At 35.4% G+C, this 20,451-nt stretch overlaps 1 protein-coding gene across 1 annotated transcript in view; it reads right to left on the reverse strand.

Annotated features, from left to right (window-relative positions):
* Smp_021170 (VPS13C protein, putative (fragment)) overlaps positions 1 to 20,451 on the reverse strand; it is a gene marked incomplete at both ends in the record, with an annotated part of 125,584 nt that overhangs the window by 37,827 nt on the left and 67,306 nt on the right. Inside the window, 10 exons of the mRNA XM_018796326.1 lie at positions 2,944 to 3,029; positions 5,666 to 5,771; positions 7,555 to 7,665; positions 8,886 to 8,966; positions 11,621 to 11,785; positions 11,864 to 12,113; positions 13,650 to 13,828; positions 16,179 to 16,451; positions 17,434 to 17,751; positions 19,841 to 20,128. Of these exons, the coding sequence (XP_018650550.1) occupies positions 2,944 to 3,029; positions 5,666 to 5,771; positions 7,555 to 7,665; positions 8,886 to 8,966; positions 11,621 to 11,785; positions 11,864 to 12,113; positions 13,650 to 13,828; positions 16,179 to 16,451; positions 17,434 to 17,751; positions 19,841 to 20,128 (1,857 nt within the window). The remainder of the gene's footprint in view (positions 1 to 2,943; positions 3,030 to 5,665; positions 5,772 to 7,554; positions 7,666 to 8,885; positions 8,967 to 11,620; positions 11,786 to 11,863; positions 12,114 to 13,649; positions 13,829 to 16,178; positions 16,452 to 17,433; positions 17,752 to 19,840; positions 20,129 to 20,451) is intronic.

A 20,451-nucleotide genomic window follows, 5' to 3' on the forward strand; every position in this document is an offset into this window, starting at 1 on the left:
GGAACTAAATGATCCATTGTTGTTATTTCTTCTGTACCGTGACTTACTAAATCTCTGTTGTTATTATCAGATATAGACGTAGTTGATTGTAATTGATGGGATGAAGAGAGTAATTGTTCATTTTCATCGTCTTCATCAGAACACAATGAATGAAAACTGTGATTTCGATGTATCTATTTTTTAGTAGATTTGTGTGTAGATTAATACAATAATGTAATAATAAATAAGATACATGATCAAGGATGAAATGAAGAAGAAAAGTATTAAATAAACAAAGAAATTTGGTTATTTAATGGACATGAGTCATTTACACAATTGATATGGTGATAGAGAAGATTTGTAACTTAGGAAATAGCTGAGTACAACCAGTCGAGTTCTAGGTGAACATAAATCCTGCAGAAATTTATATATATCGATTGATAATTTCAATAAAATTCAACAACCTCCACAACCCTATACTGAAAATTATCATGTGCTCACTAGTAACCAACTCCGACGGGAAATTTCCAACATTTTAATGAGAAGCCGTGACGAATGGTGCTAATCAGTGTCGGGTGTGAGGTAGTTACCCACCGAAGACAATGAAAGACGGTCGAGTAATGTCGCAGATTGATTAAAATTAAGCATTAACACCGTTAGATGCCGACTCAGTGACCTAGAAGTTAAGCGTTCGTGCCCGAGACCGAAGATCCTAGGCTTGATTTCAGGATGCGAGGTCATGAGTGTGCACAGCTGAAGAGTCCCATACTAGGACGAGATGGTCATCTAGTGTTGGCAGGTTTTTATTGATTGTCTAACTTAGACCATTTTATGATTTTAATGAAATTCTGCACAAACCCCATACTGAAAATTCTAATGGTTTACTTCTTTTCGAAATATGTACCATTGGTGATGGTAATGACGCTGTATAAAAAGGAGATGAGTGTTTCACTACCAAACTAATTAGCTCAAAAAATACAATTTCACTAAACTCATTTACACGATGTGTCCATTCACTATACTTCGTGCATTCAAAGGAAATAAACCATCCTGTTACTAATTTCTAACCGCATTGTAAAAAGGGTTGGAAAATAATGAATTTGAATAATGATACTATAAACTGTACAAACAAATACATGGAAACATGACAACGGAAAGAATATAAGTATCCGAGAAAACGATAGGTGAACTATTAAACACTAATACTGTGATTACTATCATTATCATTATTATTAGAGACATTAATAATAATAAGTTGTGAATATCAAATTAAATTTTAGTTTCGTATAAGCACCTATGATTGATAAAACTGACATAATGATGGAATAGTTAAAGTTACAATGAATGAGTGAATAACACCAATGGTGAATGTAAAACAGGTCAGAATATAATTAACTATTCCATGCTTAAATGAAAGTTACTACGATTGTGTTAGATTTCAACAAAGAAATGATAAATATACATATCTTCCAAAAAAAGTAAAACAAAACAGCTTAGATGTATGATTATGTCGATAAGTACTTTGCGCTAGTTAGTTTATTTGCATCGGTTTTCATTGTCATTCTGAACAAATAAGCGTTGATGATGCTGTCGAGAACGACAATGAAAGCTTCACAATTAAACTATCTAACTCATAAAACTCAATGACATTAAAAATTTCTCTTTGGTATTTTCCAGATGGTTTCCCTATGATGAAAATATCAGGTTTCAATAAATTCTACCTCCAAACATAAAATATAATTATTTGGTAATCCATACAAATATTAATCCAATATTTCTTACTAAGCTGAAGCAATCAACAACTCAAACAACTCAAAATGCTAACCAATTTTCAATATTTGTCCTCCATCTAGTCAGTCCATAATGTAAAGTTTCTCTTTAAAAAAAATAAACAAAAGTTTGAACTTGACAATACATGCTTTGAATTATGCATACAATCGGTTTCACTAACTCGGCCCATACATAATGTGTGTGGATCAAAGTTAAGTGCATAAATTTGTATTTGGTGAATCAATTGTATCAAATTAAAATGAGGAATAATAGATATCGGAATAAATAGATATCATTTAACTACGACTCAAGCATAATCCACCGCAGCATCTCAATCAAATCATTTAGAACGGACTAAGCTGTGGCTGTGGTGGACGGACTATGCTCCTCCACGAGGGGTAACAGGCGTAAAGTAAATTGAACGATATCATAGAGATGTAGATCTTTTCATTTTATTTTGGATATCAGTTATGGTGGGGAAAGGGAATCAGTAAACAAATATGCGTTGTTTAGAAATCAATCAGCTTCGGTTTTTCCATGTATGAGAGTTAGTGATACTGTAGTAAACGTGAACTCCGGTGGGGACAACCGATTTGTTTAATAGAAAATTACAGAGTACTTTCGTAAAATGTGAAAACCATACATTATATACTTCACTATAAATCCTCCATCAATTGTCTTAAATTTTATTGTTCGTTCATTGCTATTACAATTAATCTCTGTTTACATACTAGTTCTCTTCGATTCCATCTTCTCAACCTTCTACTGCCAGGCACTCCACTTCTGATTAGTGTTACACATCACTTATGTATGTCGACATAAGTAGCATACACCACAATACTAATATTACTACTGCACAATGACCAAAACCGAAGTGAATAGAGCAAAATTGGTGGGTTAACAAGTAAACATCCCCATACACCGCTGATAACTAGTTGTTCGCGTACGAATATAAATATGCCATTCACAGCTTAAATGCCGTTCTTTTGCACCAAATCTTGTTATTCTTAATAAGGAATAATAATAGATTACCTTGTGATGTAAATAAGAGAATAACAAAATTTATGGTTCTCAAATTATTTGACTATAAATTTCTTCATCTAACACATACGTACAAAACAACAAAAAATATACCAAATATACGGATTAAACAAACATTGGAAAGAATAATTTATATGATTGATAACGACTTACTTTTCGTTTGCCAAAAAATGATTTAGACAAAGATGAATAGAGTAATGCACCAGTAAAAGTAGCTGGATGAACAGTTTCTACATCATCTACAGACTGTAAATCAAGTAAAAATCAATAGTAGAATAAAGCAATGTCAACAACACATATACAACATTCAGAACATAACTATTGAGATGTGTAAAAATTATTGTACATTGATAAATTATTATATAACAAAATGAACAAGCTAAATAACAAGGAATTGGATTAAGTTTTGGGTGTGTATGTGTATTTTGGTTATACACAGTCTAAACAAAAACACAGTCTTTTCACAATTTCGAACAAAACTGGTTGAAGACTTATCTTGGTAACGATTGTATCTTAAAACTATAAACCCTGATGGAATAAGCTTCGATTAAATCCTTAATGAATGCGGAAAGTTAAACTGCATTCTATCTTTTGCTCCAAAATAATTATTAAACTATCTTTTACATTCATTGATGCAATCCAATGGGCAGAAACGTCAAGTTATATCATCCGTACTTCATTATCATTAGTAAGATAGTCTTCTTTGAAATATTCACTGTATGGACTCCTCAATTTGTAATTTTTCGAGATTTTAATTTTAAAAAATCCCCACTATAATCATTTACTCGTTTGCGTCGATGTTTATTTTTCTTCTGAAATCGCCTTCAACGTTTTCACACCCTTTAAATATGTCCCATCTAGTTAGTGAAATTATAGGGACACTAAATATATAATAATTTACATAACTGAGTTCACTTATTAAACTTCTCTTTCGGGAGACATTTTACATTTACACTGTCCGTGATAAATTTAACCAATTCAAATAATAATCTATCCCCATTAGTAAAGTACCAAACAACTTAGTACCTGTATAGCAGTAAACCTATAATAATAATAATCGCTGCTTATATTTTGTGCTGTTTCGTCTTTTTAAAAAAAATTATAATTGTAGTGATGATGAAAATGACCTTAGATATGGTCTTTATACATCAACAGGATTTCCTAATCCTCCTCCCCCCCCATAAAGAATTAATAAATCCTAACTAATGCCTCACATTTATTTAATCCACGGAACAATTTTTGAATGACATCATTGAAAACAATTTCAAATCATGTATCTACTCTTCACATGCAACATTGATTACTGTATCAATTTGATCATATTTGTAAGCCAACATACATTTAGTAATTATCTCCAGAATAGAATTTATGTATACGGATAAAAATGCATAAAATCAGCAACAGTAGTGTGGATAAGCTCAATCACTTTCTGATCCATCCGTAAACGTTCACCTTCAACGTAGTTTCATATTTTTTTAACAGTTGAATTCATGAGTGGATTTAAGCTAGACCAACAGTGAAAACCAGGGAGCACTGGATAGCTATTTCTTTGTATTGTGGGACTCCTCAGCAGTGCACACACACACACAGTCCCACATGTGGGATACAAACCCAGAAAGTTCGATCTCGCGCGCGAAAGCTTACCCTCCAAACCACTTGAACTGGCTGAGATTGACTCAAAAACCCAACTATTAAAAGTATTTTTTCACTACATATATTCTATATGTTTCATATCCTTTTGATTATTAGTATTATTAATAACTCCGCCAAAAGCCCATCTGGGGTTGCCGCCGGTCTCAAGCCCGGATAAAGGAGGGTTTGGCAGAGAATTAGCGACCACATCTCGTAGAAAACTAAGTCGCTAACCAGAAAAAATATTCAAACCATTTAAATTCTGTCCTGGGAGTCAGAAGGTCTTCATTTAAAAGAAATATGACGTCTCATAATGAAAGCCGAGTTCCTTAGGAAGTCATGAAGCTGACGCCTCTTCTGACACCCGTAGAAAAAAATAATTTGGGTACATGGAACGTCCGGACAATGTGGGAGACCGGAAGAATCTTCCAAATTGCTGCAGAAATGAGAAAATACAACCTGGAGGTGCTTGGAATCAGTGGAACACATTGGATGCAGGTTGAACAACAACGACTAGCTTCAGGGGAGTTTCTGCTATATTCCAGCCATGAAGAAGAAAATGCCCCACATACACAAGGAGTTGCGTTGATGCTGTCCAAACAAGCACAAAATGCACTTATAGGATGGGAATCTCATGGACCAAGGATCATCAAAGCCTCCTTCAAAACAAAGAAAGAGAGCACTACAATGAACGTCATCCAATGCTATGCGCCTACCAACGACTACGATGAAGACGTAAAACACAAATTCTACGATAGCTGCAGTCAATCGTCGAGAAGTGCCCAACAAAGGACCTGACCATTCTGATGGGAGATTTAAATGCCAAGATGGGGGATGTGAGAACCAGAAGAGGAGCTGATAGAAATTTCAGATCATAATTTGCTGGTCGCCAAGATGAAAAAGTGAGCATATTTATTATTTAAAAAACGTTAACTAATTTAATTTAAATGAATAGAAAAATGAAGTTCCAATAAATAAAAGAACGGAGAAAAATTAAATAGTTATGAAACAATGGGATTCTTTTTTAGCTCATGTGGATGTTTTATGAATTAAATGTAGATCTTTCACTGACGTTCTGAACAATACTTCATCATTGGCGACTACTTCTACATGGATTAGGAAAGAATGAGATTGTTGTAAATATCATATAAAACACATGAATCTCTATCATAAAGAAAATTCACAAGAACAAATAGGTAGACAGATTGATAGATAAATACAATTGGATACTAAAAAACTGAACTTACCTTATATGTTAAATCTTTTTCAGTTTTATTTATCATCCAGTATGGTGCATATAATGTTAAACAAATCTGTCCCAAATTTGAAGTACGATGTAATCCTAAAGGCTATTTTTATATTGGAAAGGAAAGAATGGAAGGTGGAATAATAATAATAATAATCAGAAGGGGTTTTGTGGAGATTTAGTATTTTCATAGTTGAAAGCGTGAGTCAATTGAAGCTAGACCACCCTGGAAAACCTGGAAGCACTGGACGGCCGTTTCGTCCTATTATGGGACTCCTCAACAGTGCGCATCCACGATCCCGCACTCGCGAGAATCGAACCCAGGACTCGCTTCAATTGACTCACGCTTTCAACTATGAAAATAATAATGATAATAATAATAATAAAAACTTTATACAGTTTATATAAACCTATCAAATTCAATTAGTAAATTTAAGCACCAAAACCTAATCTTATTAGTTGTCATGGCTATTGCGACATAAACAGCAATTATGTTATGAACGAAATGAAATCATTTAAAGGTGAAATAAGTATATCAAGTTTATTAGACATAAAAATGTAAGAGGGGTTTACTGATTAACTTTTATTACTCAACGCAATGAATACATTATGTGTATATTGAATAGCCTTAAACATAGATGCTTTCAAACTGTCAAATAGTACACATTTAATGGAGACAATATAATGATAACTTAGCTTAGATCGACTCATGATTTTAGCTGTGAAAATTCCTAATGGACTGGATGGGATTTCAGTTGTTATGGATGTAAATTACCTTGCTGTTGATATTTTGACAGAATTATTGGTGTCTTAGTTGGCATATGTACATCTTCTGGAGATTGACTTGATATATGATATCATAAGTTTAGAAAGAAAAAACGGGATGTGGTTAGTAGTGGGGAACAGAATCCTTAAATCATACTTTTTGAGACTGGTCAGAAGGATGTGATTGCATACTAGATTTGATTTTGACTCTATACTTCGGACCTAGTACCTTTTATACTCAATGGACAAGTGAATACCTATCCGGACTCAGAATCCCGAATAAAGCATAAATTTCGGAATGCGGGTTTATTCAGCTGACGAGTCACAGATACAAATGAGTAGAATTTATATCAATGCCCTATTATAGGAAAAATGGCTTATTAATAAACAGTTAGGATGGGATATATCATCCGTCAAATTTCTTATATCATGTAATATTTTCTATGGTGTTTTGTTCATGAAAACATTTTTAGTTAGAATTTAGTTTGATATACATTCAGTATAGCATACAACATTTGTTTAGTATTATTCCAATAAGAAAATACACCTTTTTAATATTTTCACTATTTTCAGTTACGTATGCATGTTCATCACTGAATAATCACTAACAACCAGTAAAATCTGCAAAAATTAAGTGTATCTCGGCGAACAGATTATGGTCATGTTTTGTTGGAGGTTGGATCAAACCTTCCGCCTGATATAAGTCTTTTTGCTTGAGTCATGTGAATCTCAATTGTTGATATAACTAGTACCAGTCTTCCGCAGCTATAATCAAACAAACAGCCTATAATTTATTGAAATCATGAACCAATGTAAGTTAGACCTTTATTAAAAACGTGGAAGCACTGGACGGCTGTTTCGTTCTAGTATGGGACACCTCAATAGTACGCGTCCACGATACCGCAAACCGGAATCGAACCCATGACCTTCAGTCACGCGCGAACCCTTAACCACCTCTAGACCGATTAGATTGGTTCATGATTTCAATAAAAGTCCACAAGCTCCACAACCCCATGCTGAACTGAATTGTCACGTTAAGATGTCCCCAGTGTAGAGTACTCGTTTTGCAAATAACTTAAAAGAAACATAATTCAACTTTTATAATACATACACCCACTTACCAAGTCAAACACTTCGTATTCTTTACGCGATTCAAATTCAATGACACTATACTCTTCCATTTGCGGATGTAATTCCAGTTTGCCTCGATACATGCTACCAGTATATTCGAACTTGAAATAATAAAAAAAAACATTTATTACAATTACAACTACAAATTATCATTCAACACATTAAAATGCTTAAGTATTGTTCCTTTGAAGAATAATTCTCTACGAAGATGAAATGTAAGTAAGCGATTATACAGAAAGCCAAATTAATATATGGTATAAGCTTATGAATTCGCTAACTATTTAACTGAACCATGTTCGTAGGTCGGTACAACTTGGTTGCGATCAATACGATCATTGTGATCAAAAGTTGAAAACGACGGGCGAGCAGGCTTGGAACATATCTCAATGGATCCTGAGTCTAGAAATCTCTGTACTTTTTTTCTCCTATACCTATTGTTTCCCACTATTAATGATACTTTCACCACTCCTAATAATCTAACATTTGTCATGATATGCAAAAACCCTGTGTCAATATGATATGGCAACCTGAGGTGATCCATATATGCACTACGTTTTATGTTGCCGACACAAGAGATAGTCCCAGTATAAAAATTCGACTTATCAGTAACCGACTTGAAAGTTTTTTAAGGCACCATTGTCAAGGTTCGACTTGATCATTTTAAGTACACTGCGAAATTCGATATTCTACTTATTGTGATAATAGGAATATATGAGACTATTATAATCTACTTTTAACGGACACATGCTATTGGTCAGGATTCGAATGAACTTACTGTGGAGATAAAGATACGTTATTAATTAAAAATCCAGCTTTGGTTTCTGCAACAGAAAGATATACATTTATGGATGGAATTTGCTACTTACTCAATTTTTTCACTTAAGTAGCTGGTTAGACTGGTTTATAGTAATGATATATGATCAGTTGCAGAGCCCAACGATCACAGAGTATATGAATGTCTTACTATACAATGAAACAAAGTTGTCTAGTTGGATAAAAAGTGCCTCAAAATTAGTAGCTAAAAGGTTAAATCTGATGAGTACTGTGTAAGAATAAACAGAATTGTGTAATTAACTAAGGAGGTTCATGTGAAGATTTTTCTATTGATTGATGGTGATTTTAATACCAAACTTAACTGAATGATCACTGGAAATCAGAGAATATTGGATACCATTTTTCGTTCTTTTGTTTCACACTACTTAAAAATATGTACTCACGACCGCATATGGGATCAACCACAAGGCCTTTGAATATGTTTCTTCAAGAACGGAATGGTTGTTTAGCAATAAAAATTATTATGATAATGTGTTTTTATACTTACTGAAATTTCAATATATGCATTATTTGGTGATGCAGTTTTCAGTGCATAATGACTACCGGCAGCAATTGTGTCGGTAATATCCTAAAACAATACGAGAATAAAATCAATTACTGAAATTTCAAAGACTGAGGTTTGTACAAACATAATAAACGTTCCTCTTCTTTCGAATAATAAAACTCTATCCATGAAAACTCATAAAAAGCATACAGAAAGAACAATTAAAGACATCAGTAGTTGGCAATGCGATCATTAACTTAAATACAAAGACGAAAAATACTTCACTCTAATGGAATAACTACACACCTTATCAATCATAAACTAAAAAATAAACGTCACATAAGTGATGTGAGATACAGTATCGAATTACCCGTAGATGAAGACATCATTCTTAATACTAGTTACCTAATAAGTCCTATAAGAGGTTTGCTCTTTATATTACTTACCAATATACATACATATTTAGTCAATAATGCTTTTGTTCAGTTGCTACAACAGTGAAATCCAGTTCCAAATGTCTATCCCAACTTCGTTACTTGAAGTATGTCATGACTGTTCTTCAAAGCATATTAGTTCCTCACAAGAAATTTTATAGAAACAGGCAAGGTACATAGTAAAAACCTATAATAAATAAGATGTAGGTCTACACCAGCGGGCGTATTTTAGTTGCAGAAAACTACCTCCAACTGTGGTGTATGCTAATTATGCTGACAGATATAAGTAGTATGTAGCAGCCATTGGAAGTGGAATGTCTGCCAATAAAAGATTGGATTGTAGAGTAAAGGAAAGGAAACAAAGAGCAGTTGGGATAACAACAGAAGTGAAAGAACCATGAAGTATGTAAAGGATAACTGAATGAAGATGTGTGAATAATGTAATTAATATATGGTTTCCATATTTAACGAAAGCATTCCGTAATTTTATATTCCACCATTAATTGGTTTTCTCCACCCAAGTCCTCGTTCACTGCACAACCACCATCTTACATCTCATGATGGTGCATGCGATGTCGATTCATTTAAACTAGTAACCACCTTACATTTTGAATGATAAAATCTGATCCATAGAAAGGACTAGACAAAAATGACATTGGTCACTATCCTCAGTGATCAATTAATTGTAAATATTTCAGCCCTACAAGAGATCCTTCACAGCTCACAAAGCTCAGTAATAACGTTTCAGACTATGAAGCTGGCTGAGGGATCACGGTTCTGATCCCTCAAGAAGCATATCTTCTCTCACTATTATATATATGAGATCCTGATGACTTCAAGCTAGCACGAAACTTAGATCATAAAAAATAGGTTTTCACGGTAAAAAAAAAAGCTTCAACATAATGGTAAGAGAAAAAGTGCCCCCAAATACCCTGGTACGGCCGAGAGTGGGGAGAGTACGTTCTCCCTCTCGAAATGCTCTCACATGGCCAGCGAATATATAGCCTAGATGGTGAGCAGATTAAAGTAGTTGAGAAGTTCGTGTATCTAGGTAGCTGCATAAGTGCTGGTGGTGGCGTGAGTGATGAGATCAATTCACGTATAATGAAAGCCAGAGCGGCTTATGCCAATCTGGGCCATCTTTGGCGCCTTCGTGATGTTAGTCTGGCTGTAAAAGGTCGGATCTACAACGCGTCGGTGAGAGCAGTTTTGCTCTATGCTTGTGAAACCTGGCCTCTCCGAGTTGAGGATGTTAGACGTCTCTCTGTGTTCGATCATCGTTGTCTCCGAAGGATTGCTGACATTCAGTGGCAACACCATGTTAGTAATGTAGAGGTTCGGCATCGTGTGTTCGGGCGCAGAGACGATAATTCAATTGGTGTCACCATCTTGAAACACCGACTTCGGTGGCTTGGACATGTTTTACGAATGTCGTCCCAGAGAATTCCGCGTCATGCATTATTTGTCGACACTGGGACTGGTTGGAAGAAGCGGAGAGGAGGTCAGTGTATGACATGGTGTCGTGGCATGAAAGAAATCTGCGAAGGGCTAGTTTCTGTTGGTCCTTCACGACTCCCTGGCTGGGGTCCGAGAGATGGTGCAACACAGTGGCTAGAGACGTTATCAGATATGGCTCATAATAGAAGCCAGTGGCGATCCTGTTGCAACCTTCTTTTACTTTCTACATAAAGAGTGGTTCTAACTTTCTTAACTGAAAGAGTCATCTGGTTGTACATTTCAGTCCGCCTTATCTTTTCATCCCCTCTCTTCCTACTTTCATAATTTTGTGTGGCGCATATGTATCTGGTGCCCTTTTGTACCAATACATATGTGTTTAAATAAATAAATAATAAATAAATAAGGGAAGTCATACTCACTGCCTTCTCGTGGCGGGGGTGTTGTTCACGAAATTGAGAGGACGAAAAGCGTATGTCCAGCGCTTTAACCGGGTTGGTGGACACGGAGAGTTCACCTAGAGGAGTTAGAAAACCCTCATTCCAAACCAATGGTGCACATGGGCTCCAATATCCTGAGGGAACAAATGGTGTACGAACCTATTGTTGGTCACCGGCTACCATGGGACTGAATCTCCTAACGATGCTCCACTGCCTTGTGGACTAGACCTTCAGGTCAAAGGCTCGGGGTGTGGCCCCCTAAGAAAACCACCTGCTTCAGTTTGGGCAGTATCACAGCCCTCACACAAGTCAAATGAGATTTGTGAGGCGCATATGTATCTGGTGCTTCCTTGTACCAATATTTATGTGTTTAAATAAATAATAAATAAAAGAGAAAAAGTATACTTACTGTTAATATAAAATTAATTGAAAACGGCAGTTGATTATACAAAACTACAGCAGTTTGAATAATCATTTGAAAATCGCAATGTGTTATGCTTAATTTATCTCCTTGAATCATTTTCTTCTGAGTTGCACGTAATTCATCGGCAACTGCAGTTAATGATGTTTTCCGCTGTTGGTCAGTGTTACCGGTATTATTATTATCATTATTAGTATTATCAAGACGATTATCCTGATAATTATGATTTACAACAGCAACATTATAAAAGTATATTATACCATTATTATTCATACTACCACTGTTTGTATGACATTCAACTAATTGATTAGGCCATTTAAATTGTGAGGAATTGGATATTTTATATTCTGTATTTGTAGACGACACTGATTGAGCGTATGGTGCAAGAAAAGGTAAATGAGTATTTGTATTACTTGGAGTGTATTTCTCAACTCCACAAGCAAATTCTGGCCAATAAGCAGGGGTCACTGAAATGACTGGTCTATAACAAAAATGGTATAGAAAAAAGAATATATGTAAATGTTACATCCGAACGAAGAATAAATGAATGGTAACTGCTAGGAAATATTAACGGACTATTATGATATATATTCCTATTGGATAACTATTAAGTAACTAGAATGTATGCATATTCATATTTCTCTGATCATAAGCTTTCATTTGACCAATTGGCCACTGTTAAACGATTTACTATTCTTAATTTATTCCCAATCTATTAGTTACAGTCCAAAACAATTGTCAACCAACACCAAGATCAGAATTTTCAATACAAATGTCAAGACAGTTCTACTGTATGAGATGGAAACTTGGAAAACTACGAAAGCCATTATCCAGAAGATACAAGTGTTTATTATCAGTTGTCTACTCAAAATACTTCGGATCTGTTGGCCAGGTACTATCAGCAACAACCTACTGTGGGAGACAACAAACCAGATTCCAGCGGAGGAAGAAATCAGGAAGAAGCACTGGAAGTGGATAGGACACACTTTAAGGAAATCACCCGATTGCGTCATAAGGCAAGCCCTCTCTTGGAATCTTCAGGGCCGAAGGAGAAGAGGAAGACCGAAGAGCATATTACGCCGAGAAATGGAGACAGACAGGAGAAGAATGAATAACAATTGGATAGAACTAGAAAGCAAGGCCCAGGATAGAGTGGGTTGGAGAATGCTGGTTGACGGTCTATGCTCCGTTGAGAGTAACAGGCGTAATTAAGTAATTAGTTACAGCCTCCTGTACTCATAGTCACTTTTGGCTTGATCTTGTATAATTATTATTTTTCATTTCATGATGAGATGCTGTCTGGGCCAATAAAGATTCAGAGTTGACGTGAAGCTACTAGTGCTCGTCACGTGTCACTTGGTTTAGCACAGGGAAAAGGTCATCGGAGTCATTATTCTGATTGGTGATTTTGTCACGTGATAATTGACAAGGGAAAAAGTTATAACGATAAATACGTGTTTGCTATGTATTGCAAAACCTAAAATGAAGAAACTAAATTTTCAGAGAGTGTTCAACCAAACTCATGTTATTTCGCCTTAAACAGTCATTCCAATGGTTATAACGAGAAGAAACGAGAAGTGACCCGGAGTAACATATACATTTTCCGATAAGGCTATTACATTACAATCGAAGGAAAATAAATCTATCTATCAACAATAAGTCCCAACTCACTGAACAATGTTTGTGAAATCTTTCGCTTTCCACCCTTAATCCACCACTTATTTATTGGTGTATACCATTTTCTTATTTCCCCATGTAAATATCTCAGTCCTACAGGAGTTTAGATTCAGGTCTAACATTTCAGTGTTGGTTTCAAACTGCGAAACTGAATGACTCGAGTTCAATTTCAGCGAAGTCCATCCGTTATCTCAAGATTTTAGATACACGCTACTGGCGAGTTTGAACTAGAACGAAGCTTAGTTTCATGGTTTCTTGAAGATTACCTTCAACTATGTTAAATAAATAATGTAATAATGTCTACCAAACAACAGCATTCCAAAGATAAACAATAACTAACTTTTCATATTCCAGTCCAATAAATATCCCTGTTTGTTGACGAGAATTAACGATTTCTACAGGAAGAGCATATGATTGACCGGCATCAACAATTGTTAATAAACCAGGTAGATGATTTGCTACAGATGATTTTATTAAATGTGAGTAGATGCAAATACGTTCAGAAGTATTATTTAAGACCTGTTGAATATATACATGAGTAATAATAACAATAATTAAAAAGAAATTATAATACATCTGTAATTAATAAATCATGAAAAAAGAAAAGTTTAGTCTTGGTGAAAGGTTGCTCAAAATCGTGGATTGATTGAAGTTAGACATCAACAACTTTGGATGCCGGCTCAGTGGTCTAGAGGTTAAGTGCTTGAGCGCGAGACTGGTAGGTCCTGGGTTCGAATCTCGCGAGGCGAGGTCGTGGATGCGCACTGCTAAGGAGTCCCATAATAGGACGAAACGGCCGTCCAGTGCTTCCAGGTTTTCCATGGTGGTCTAGCTTCAATTGACCCATGATTTCAACTATGAAAAAAGTTTAGCCCGTCATAAGCAACGTAGGCCCTGACACATATATGTACATTCTTCCACGTTGCTAAGCTACATTAACATAACAATATGAGATTATCAAGACAAATACTGGAGTAGTGGGAAACATTACGTATAAACGACATGATTCGACAAGAATGGATTTGTAGAGTAAAAATGACTAGTAAAAGATAATCTAGAGATTCAGTATCTGAAGCAAGACAATAAGTGAACGCATTTGCCTTATTGTAAACGATGACACGCAACAACAAATGCAGGAGAAGACGACCAGTGTAGTAGCAGCCTCAGCAGTGGTAGGTCTCAATATAAACAAAAGGGAAAAGCGAGACTTTCCGATATAATACAACATGCACCAATCGAATTACACTTGACGGAGAAGCTTTGGAGGATGTGGAAACGTTCGCATATCTGGGCAGCATCATTGATGAACATGGTGGATCTGATGCAGATGTGAGGGCGAGGATCGGCAAAGCAAGAGCAGCATATTTACAATTGAAGGACATCTGGAAAACAAAACAATGACCACAATAAAGATCAGAGGCTGCAATTGATCACAGTGAAGTGCCAAAGAAAGGATCTCACTATCCTGATGGAAGATTTGAACGCCGAAGTCGGAATGGACAACACCGGCTATGAAGATAGCATGGGACCGGATTTCGTAAGGATAGGGCATGCACAGACCAAATCGTGACACTACGGATAATCTTTAAACAGTCAATTGAATGGAACTCATCACTATACATAAACCTCATTGACTATGAGAAGGCGTTTGACAGCGTGGATAGGAGGACACATTATGGAGTTCCTGAGAAAATCGTCAATATCATACGGAATTTATACGATGGACCATACAACAAAGTGGTACATAAAGGACAGCTGACAGACGCGTTCAAAGTGAGAACCGATTTCAGAGAAGGTTGCTTAATCTCCTACTTTATCCTACTTCTAGTGGTCGACTGGATCATGAAGACCTCCACGTCTGATGGGAAGCACAGAATAAAATGGACAACTCGGAATCAACTAGACGATTTGAACTTAACAGACGACTTAGCCCTTCTATCTATACACACCAACAAAGGCAGGTGAAAGCAACAGATGTAGCAAAAGCCTCGGCATTACTGAGCCTTAACATACACAATGGAAAGAGCGACACAAAGAGCACCAAACTAATCATACTTGGTGGAGAAACTCTGTAGGATGTGGAAACGTTCACAGATCCGGGCAACATCATCAATAAACAAAGAGGATCTGATGAAGATGTACAGTCAAGGACTGGAAAAGTAAGGGTGGTATTCCGACAACTGGAGAACATCTGGAGCTCAAGACAACTGTCAGCTAACACCAACGTCTGAGTCTTCAATACGAACGTCAAGACAGTTCTACTGCACGGAGTAGAAACGTGGAGAACTACTACAATCATCATCAAAAATGTAAAAGTAGAAAAGATTTGTCACTCAGATGGATGATTTCGTTCAGAATAACGATAAAAACTCCACGGCCAAACCATTTATTTCAGAAAACAAAACTCCATCAAAAAGTATTGATAAACAATTGACTACGAAGATACTCTAGATCCACTAGCTGAAAACCAACAGCAAAAGTCCTCTGTGACAGAACAAATGAACTTCAAGCTGAGGATAAAATTAGGAAAAGACGTTGAAGGTGGGTAGGACATACATAGTGGAAATCATCAAAGTGCATCACTAGGCAAGCCCTAAATAACAATCCTCAAGGGAAAAGGGAAGATCAAGGTACACATTGCATCAGGAATCGGAAGTAGGTTGGAAAGCTATAGATAAACTAAACCGGGGAGAGCAGAGGTACCTGGTGTATTCAAAATGAAGATCCCTTAAGATAATAGCTCAGATTAAGTAGTTAGATTGACTGATACACAAGTTTGGTTTTGGAAAGTGGATCTAGCGTTGTTAGTAAAATAAATAAATATTCTGATTGACTATGGAATAGAAAACGTGATTTACTACACACTTACCTGGACAGTTGAACGAAAGGTTATCGATTTCACTCCCAGACATGCTTCAACATCAGCAACGATGGGATAAATGGTACTTTTGCGATCTGAATTCGTAGGTTTTTCATTACTGGGATCTTTTGATAGACAAAGCAATTCACTATCACCTCGATATAATTGAAAAACAACTTCAGAATTTGATATGGAACTGCCAGAAGGTTGATGACTTGTATCTGATAAAGAAATCCAAATATGGTGACGTGAATCCTTATATGAAGAAACAATGGACTGTTTCTAAAAAGGTAAAATGAAAAACATAAGATATGTACACCACCGAATTCCAGGTCCGTGGTCTAGGGGTAAGTAAGCGTTCGCACATGAAACAGATGATCTTTAGTTCGATTCCCTATGGCAGAGTTGTATATGAGCACCGCTGATGAGTCCTATACTCATAAGAGAAAACAGCAGTGCAGTGCCTCCTCATTTTAAACATTGGAATCAGTCTTTGATCCAAACAATAACGAAGTGATTTGTATCACATGTTTACTATGAAAAACATTGGTAAGCTAGGAGACAAAGTTTATGATTGATCATCACTGATATTTACAACACAATAAACATGCAACAGATTTTCTTAGATAAAGCATCAATATAAGACCCAAAAGCATTGAGGCAAATATTCAATTTTATAGCAAAAGATTGTCTATCATCCACTCCTTTGTTTTCCCGTCACCTACAAGCATTGAATACGTGGACTGCAAATGCTACATATCGGTTTTTTGGACATTCTACGGCCTAGAAACTATAAACAAATCCATATTTTACCATATCTACGGCAAATAAACTTAACAAATTTGTTCTAAACTACTGATTCTGTGTTTTACATTTCTTATGTTATTTATTATTTACTAATTATGGATCTATTACTTATTTTGAAAACTGATCTACATTACTATATAAGTTTGAGTTATTAACTGAACTGTACAATAGAAGTAATCCGTCAACTCTGTTCTTGTTTAATTCTGGTTATCGAGCAATAGGGTGTGGGAGGTTAGATCCTAGATCAATAGATACTGAGTTTTGATCTTGGCCGGTGTCTCAGTGTCATTGAGTTGTTGGTCGAAGAAAGGCCTTTATGTTATTAATTCTTTACAGACAATCTAGACGAATAAATCGACATTTTGACTAAATAGAGAATACAACTGCTTTCTATACATACGGCCATCCAACACATGAACCCCAACACAACAAATTTTTACAATAGAAGTAAAATTACTTTGTCAGTTTTAGCCAACTCAGTAAATCCAATTTCTTGTTGTGAATCCAGTAAGACCGAATTTTGATATGTTACTATGTCATGTTCAGTATTTGAAACAATTGCTTTTTTAGGTTCCGATGATGTTTGATGAAGAGATTCACTTTTAGTCATTGTATTATCACTGTCGAAGTGAATCAACGATAGAGCTTGAGAATTATATCGTAGCATTAGCTGACAACCGGTTTTATTCATAATGCAATAGGGTGCTATAATTCGATTGGTAGAATCATCGTATTTCGATTTGATATTTTTCAACTTATAGGCTGCTTCAAATGACTAAAAGTAAATATAAGAAATAAAATTAACGTCAGTATAAAAAGTAATGTGACTATTAAACTATGGAGAAAATGTGACTAGTATGAATCAGAATGATTCCATGCTATTGAGACGAGAGCATTTCAGAATTTCTTTAAGACAATCAACTTGAATATAAGGACAAAGAAAAACAGCGGAATCTATGAAGGTGACCCAGAAAAAATTACTACGACGAAATGATTTAGCGCTTCCGAAATGACTGTGGTCACTTTCTATATGAATTAGATGCTGTTGTTGTTCAGAACGAAGATAAAAGAAACCCATGACTAAAATATCTAGCTTACAGAACTCAACAAAACCAAGAGCTTGCCCAGTTTTTAGATAAGATACCCGTGACGAAATAACTTCAGTTGAGGAACCACTAAAAACTATGGAGAATAAGACAGTTGTTCCATTCATTATATTCCCTGTGAGTTTATTTCCTAGACACTTCACAACGAAATAGCATCATTACTATTGCTTACCATTTTGTCCTGTATAACTGTATGACTGTGTGGTGATAAGAGTGAATGATTTTTCGTACTCTTTTTTTTCTCACCTTCCAAGTATAGAAACAATAATATGTTAGGGGGGTTTAATAGATTCTAATCTATTATATTGCTGAGGTTATCATAGAGAAGCTTCATGTTTAGTCACTAAATAAAAATTAACCAGTAAATAAATATATCAAAGTAAGCTGTGAGGACTTTAAATGCTACATTTATCGCAGTTTCATTAGAAATAAGACGTCAGTTTGAAACTGTAGTTTGTTTGTCTGATTATACAGCATTTTTTTAACTAGCAGTTCATAAGTTTAAACTCAGTTGCATCTGTGGTGTGGATAGACATAAGTAGTATGTAGTAGAAATCGGAATGCTTACCAACAGAAGACTAAAATTAAGAGAAGGGAAGGAAAACAGAGAGAAATCGAAAAAAACAACAAGATTGGGAGAATGATGAAGTATGTAAATAACAACTCACGGAAAATGTGCAAATAATGAATTTACTGTATAGTTTTCATATTTTACAAACGCACTGTCTGATTTTGCATAAAACAATAAATTTGTTTACAGTACCTGGGTTTTCGCTCGCTACACATCTACTTCGAGTCGGGCAGTATAATTGGATTTTCTGCAATAAAAGTGTGATTCAAAGTTCACCATACGAACATGAGCTTGGTACATGACTTACATCAGATCTCTTTTTCCTAGACGATAATAATAAGACTTATGTGTTATCATCACCGTCAATAGAAGCAGCTTTGGCCTAACCATTAGTGATCAAACAATTCTCATCTTAATTTTATACATTGATGTTGCATTTACATACTTTATATTCCATTTTAAGTTTTCCAATTTACTGATTATTCTTTTGGTGTTAGATATTGAAAAACTGAACTAATCGAATTCTATCAATCAAGTACCAATGTGACTACAAGTCTAAGTGACTCGACATTGCGTACATTATTTTAAGGTACCAAGTGATTGCAGTTGGTCGATCGAGTTTGATCATAATTAAGGACTTGCCATAAATGAACATTGATGACTACTCAGTGGTCAATCAGTTTTAAATATATCTCAGTTCTACAGGAGGTTGGTCGTGGCCCGAATATCTCAGTAGTAGCGTCTCTCATTGTGAAACTGAGTGACACGAAATCGGATCCACTAGGGAAAATCAGTTCCCACAAGATCATAGGTATAACTTGTTGACGAGTGCCAAATAGCATAAAACCTAAGTCGACTACTTCCAGCCTTTTTATACTTATAATATATTTATGTACTTAGTTTATCGTTGTCAAATCTGTTCCGTATAGACGAGGAATTGAAATAGCTACAGGGACTACTACTATAAAAATAGAAGGATAAATAAGATTGTGACAGAATTTAAATCAGTGATCTATTTCAACCACTGATCGACTTTGTTGTGTCGGACTAATTTTTTTGAAACTTCCATACATGTGGTAAAAGAACTTATCATTGTTATAGTACAATATGCAACGAACACCATTGGAACCAATCAAAACTAACCACATAAAAATCCATGCGAAAAAATAGTAATTAATATGACTTACACGACCCAAATTATTTAACATTTCTAAAGCAGTTTTAGATATAGTGATTTCTAAATTATCTCTGGACAGAATTAATATTGTATTCGTTGATGCTTGTAGACAGCCAACATTCTCCCAGTCATCGTCGGTTAAACATTCTGCCTTATTATTATTAATACTGACTAATTCCAATTGAAGGGACCACATACGATCACCTTCTTCTGGTAAAGTTTCAATTAATGGTTCCCATTGATTAATTGAATCATTGTAATATGATAAGGATAATTCTATTAGAAACTTTAGTTCGACCTGAGAATAAAAAAGAAATGAGTGGTCATAGAATACATTGATAAGAACAGAAGTATGTTAGTCATTATGAACGTATATCCTGATACAAGTGTCTGTTGGTCTAATTTACAACAGCTCATGTCAATACAGTGAATGGAGATCAACAAGATGAGAAGTCACCAACGGGAAAGAATATCGATAAGAGTGGAAACCTAACCTCATAAAATACAAATGAAAAGGAATGAATGAGATCAAAGAATAGAAAGGTGAAAATGGAAATTGACTCAAGATTTAGAGAAATTCAAGTAATCAATGCAGCTATACAATCATTTAATTCGAGGTCT

This window comes from Schistosoma mansoni, chromosome 2 (genome assembly GCF_000237925.1).
Source record: "Schistosoma mansoni strain Puerto Rico chromosome 2, complete genome".
Classification (NCBI taxonomy): domain Eukaryota; kingdom Metazoa; phylum Platyhelminthes; class Trematoda; order Strigeidida; family Schistosomatidae; genus Schistosoma; species Schistosoma mansoni.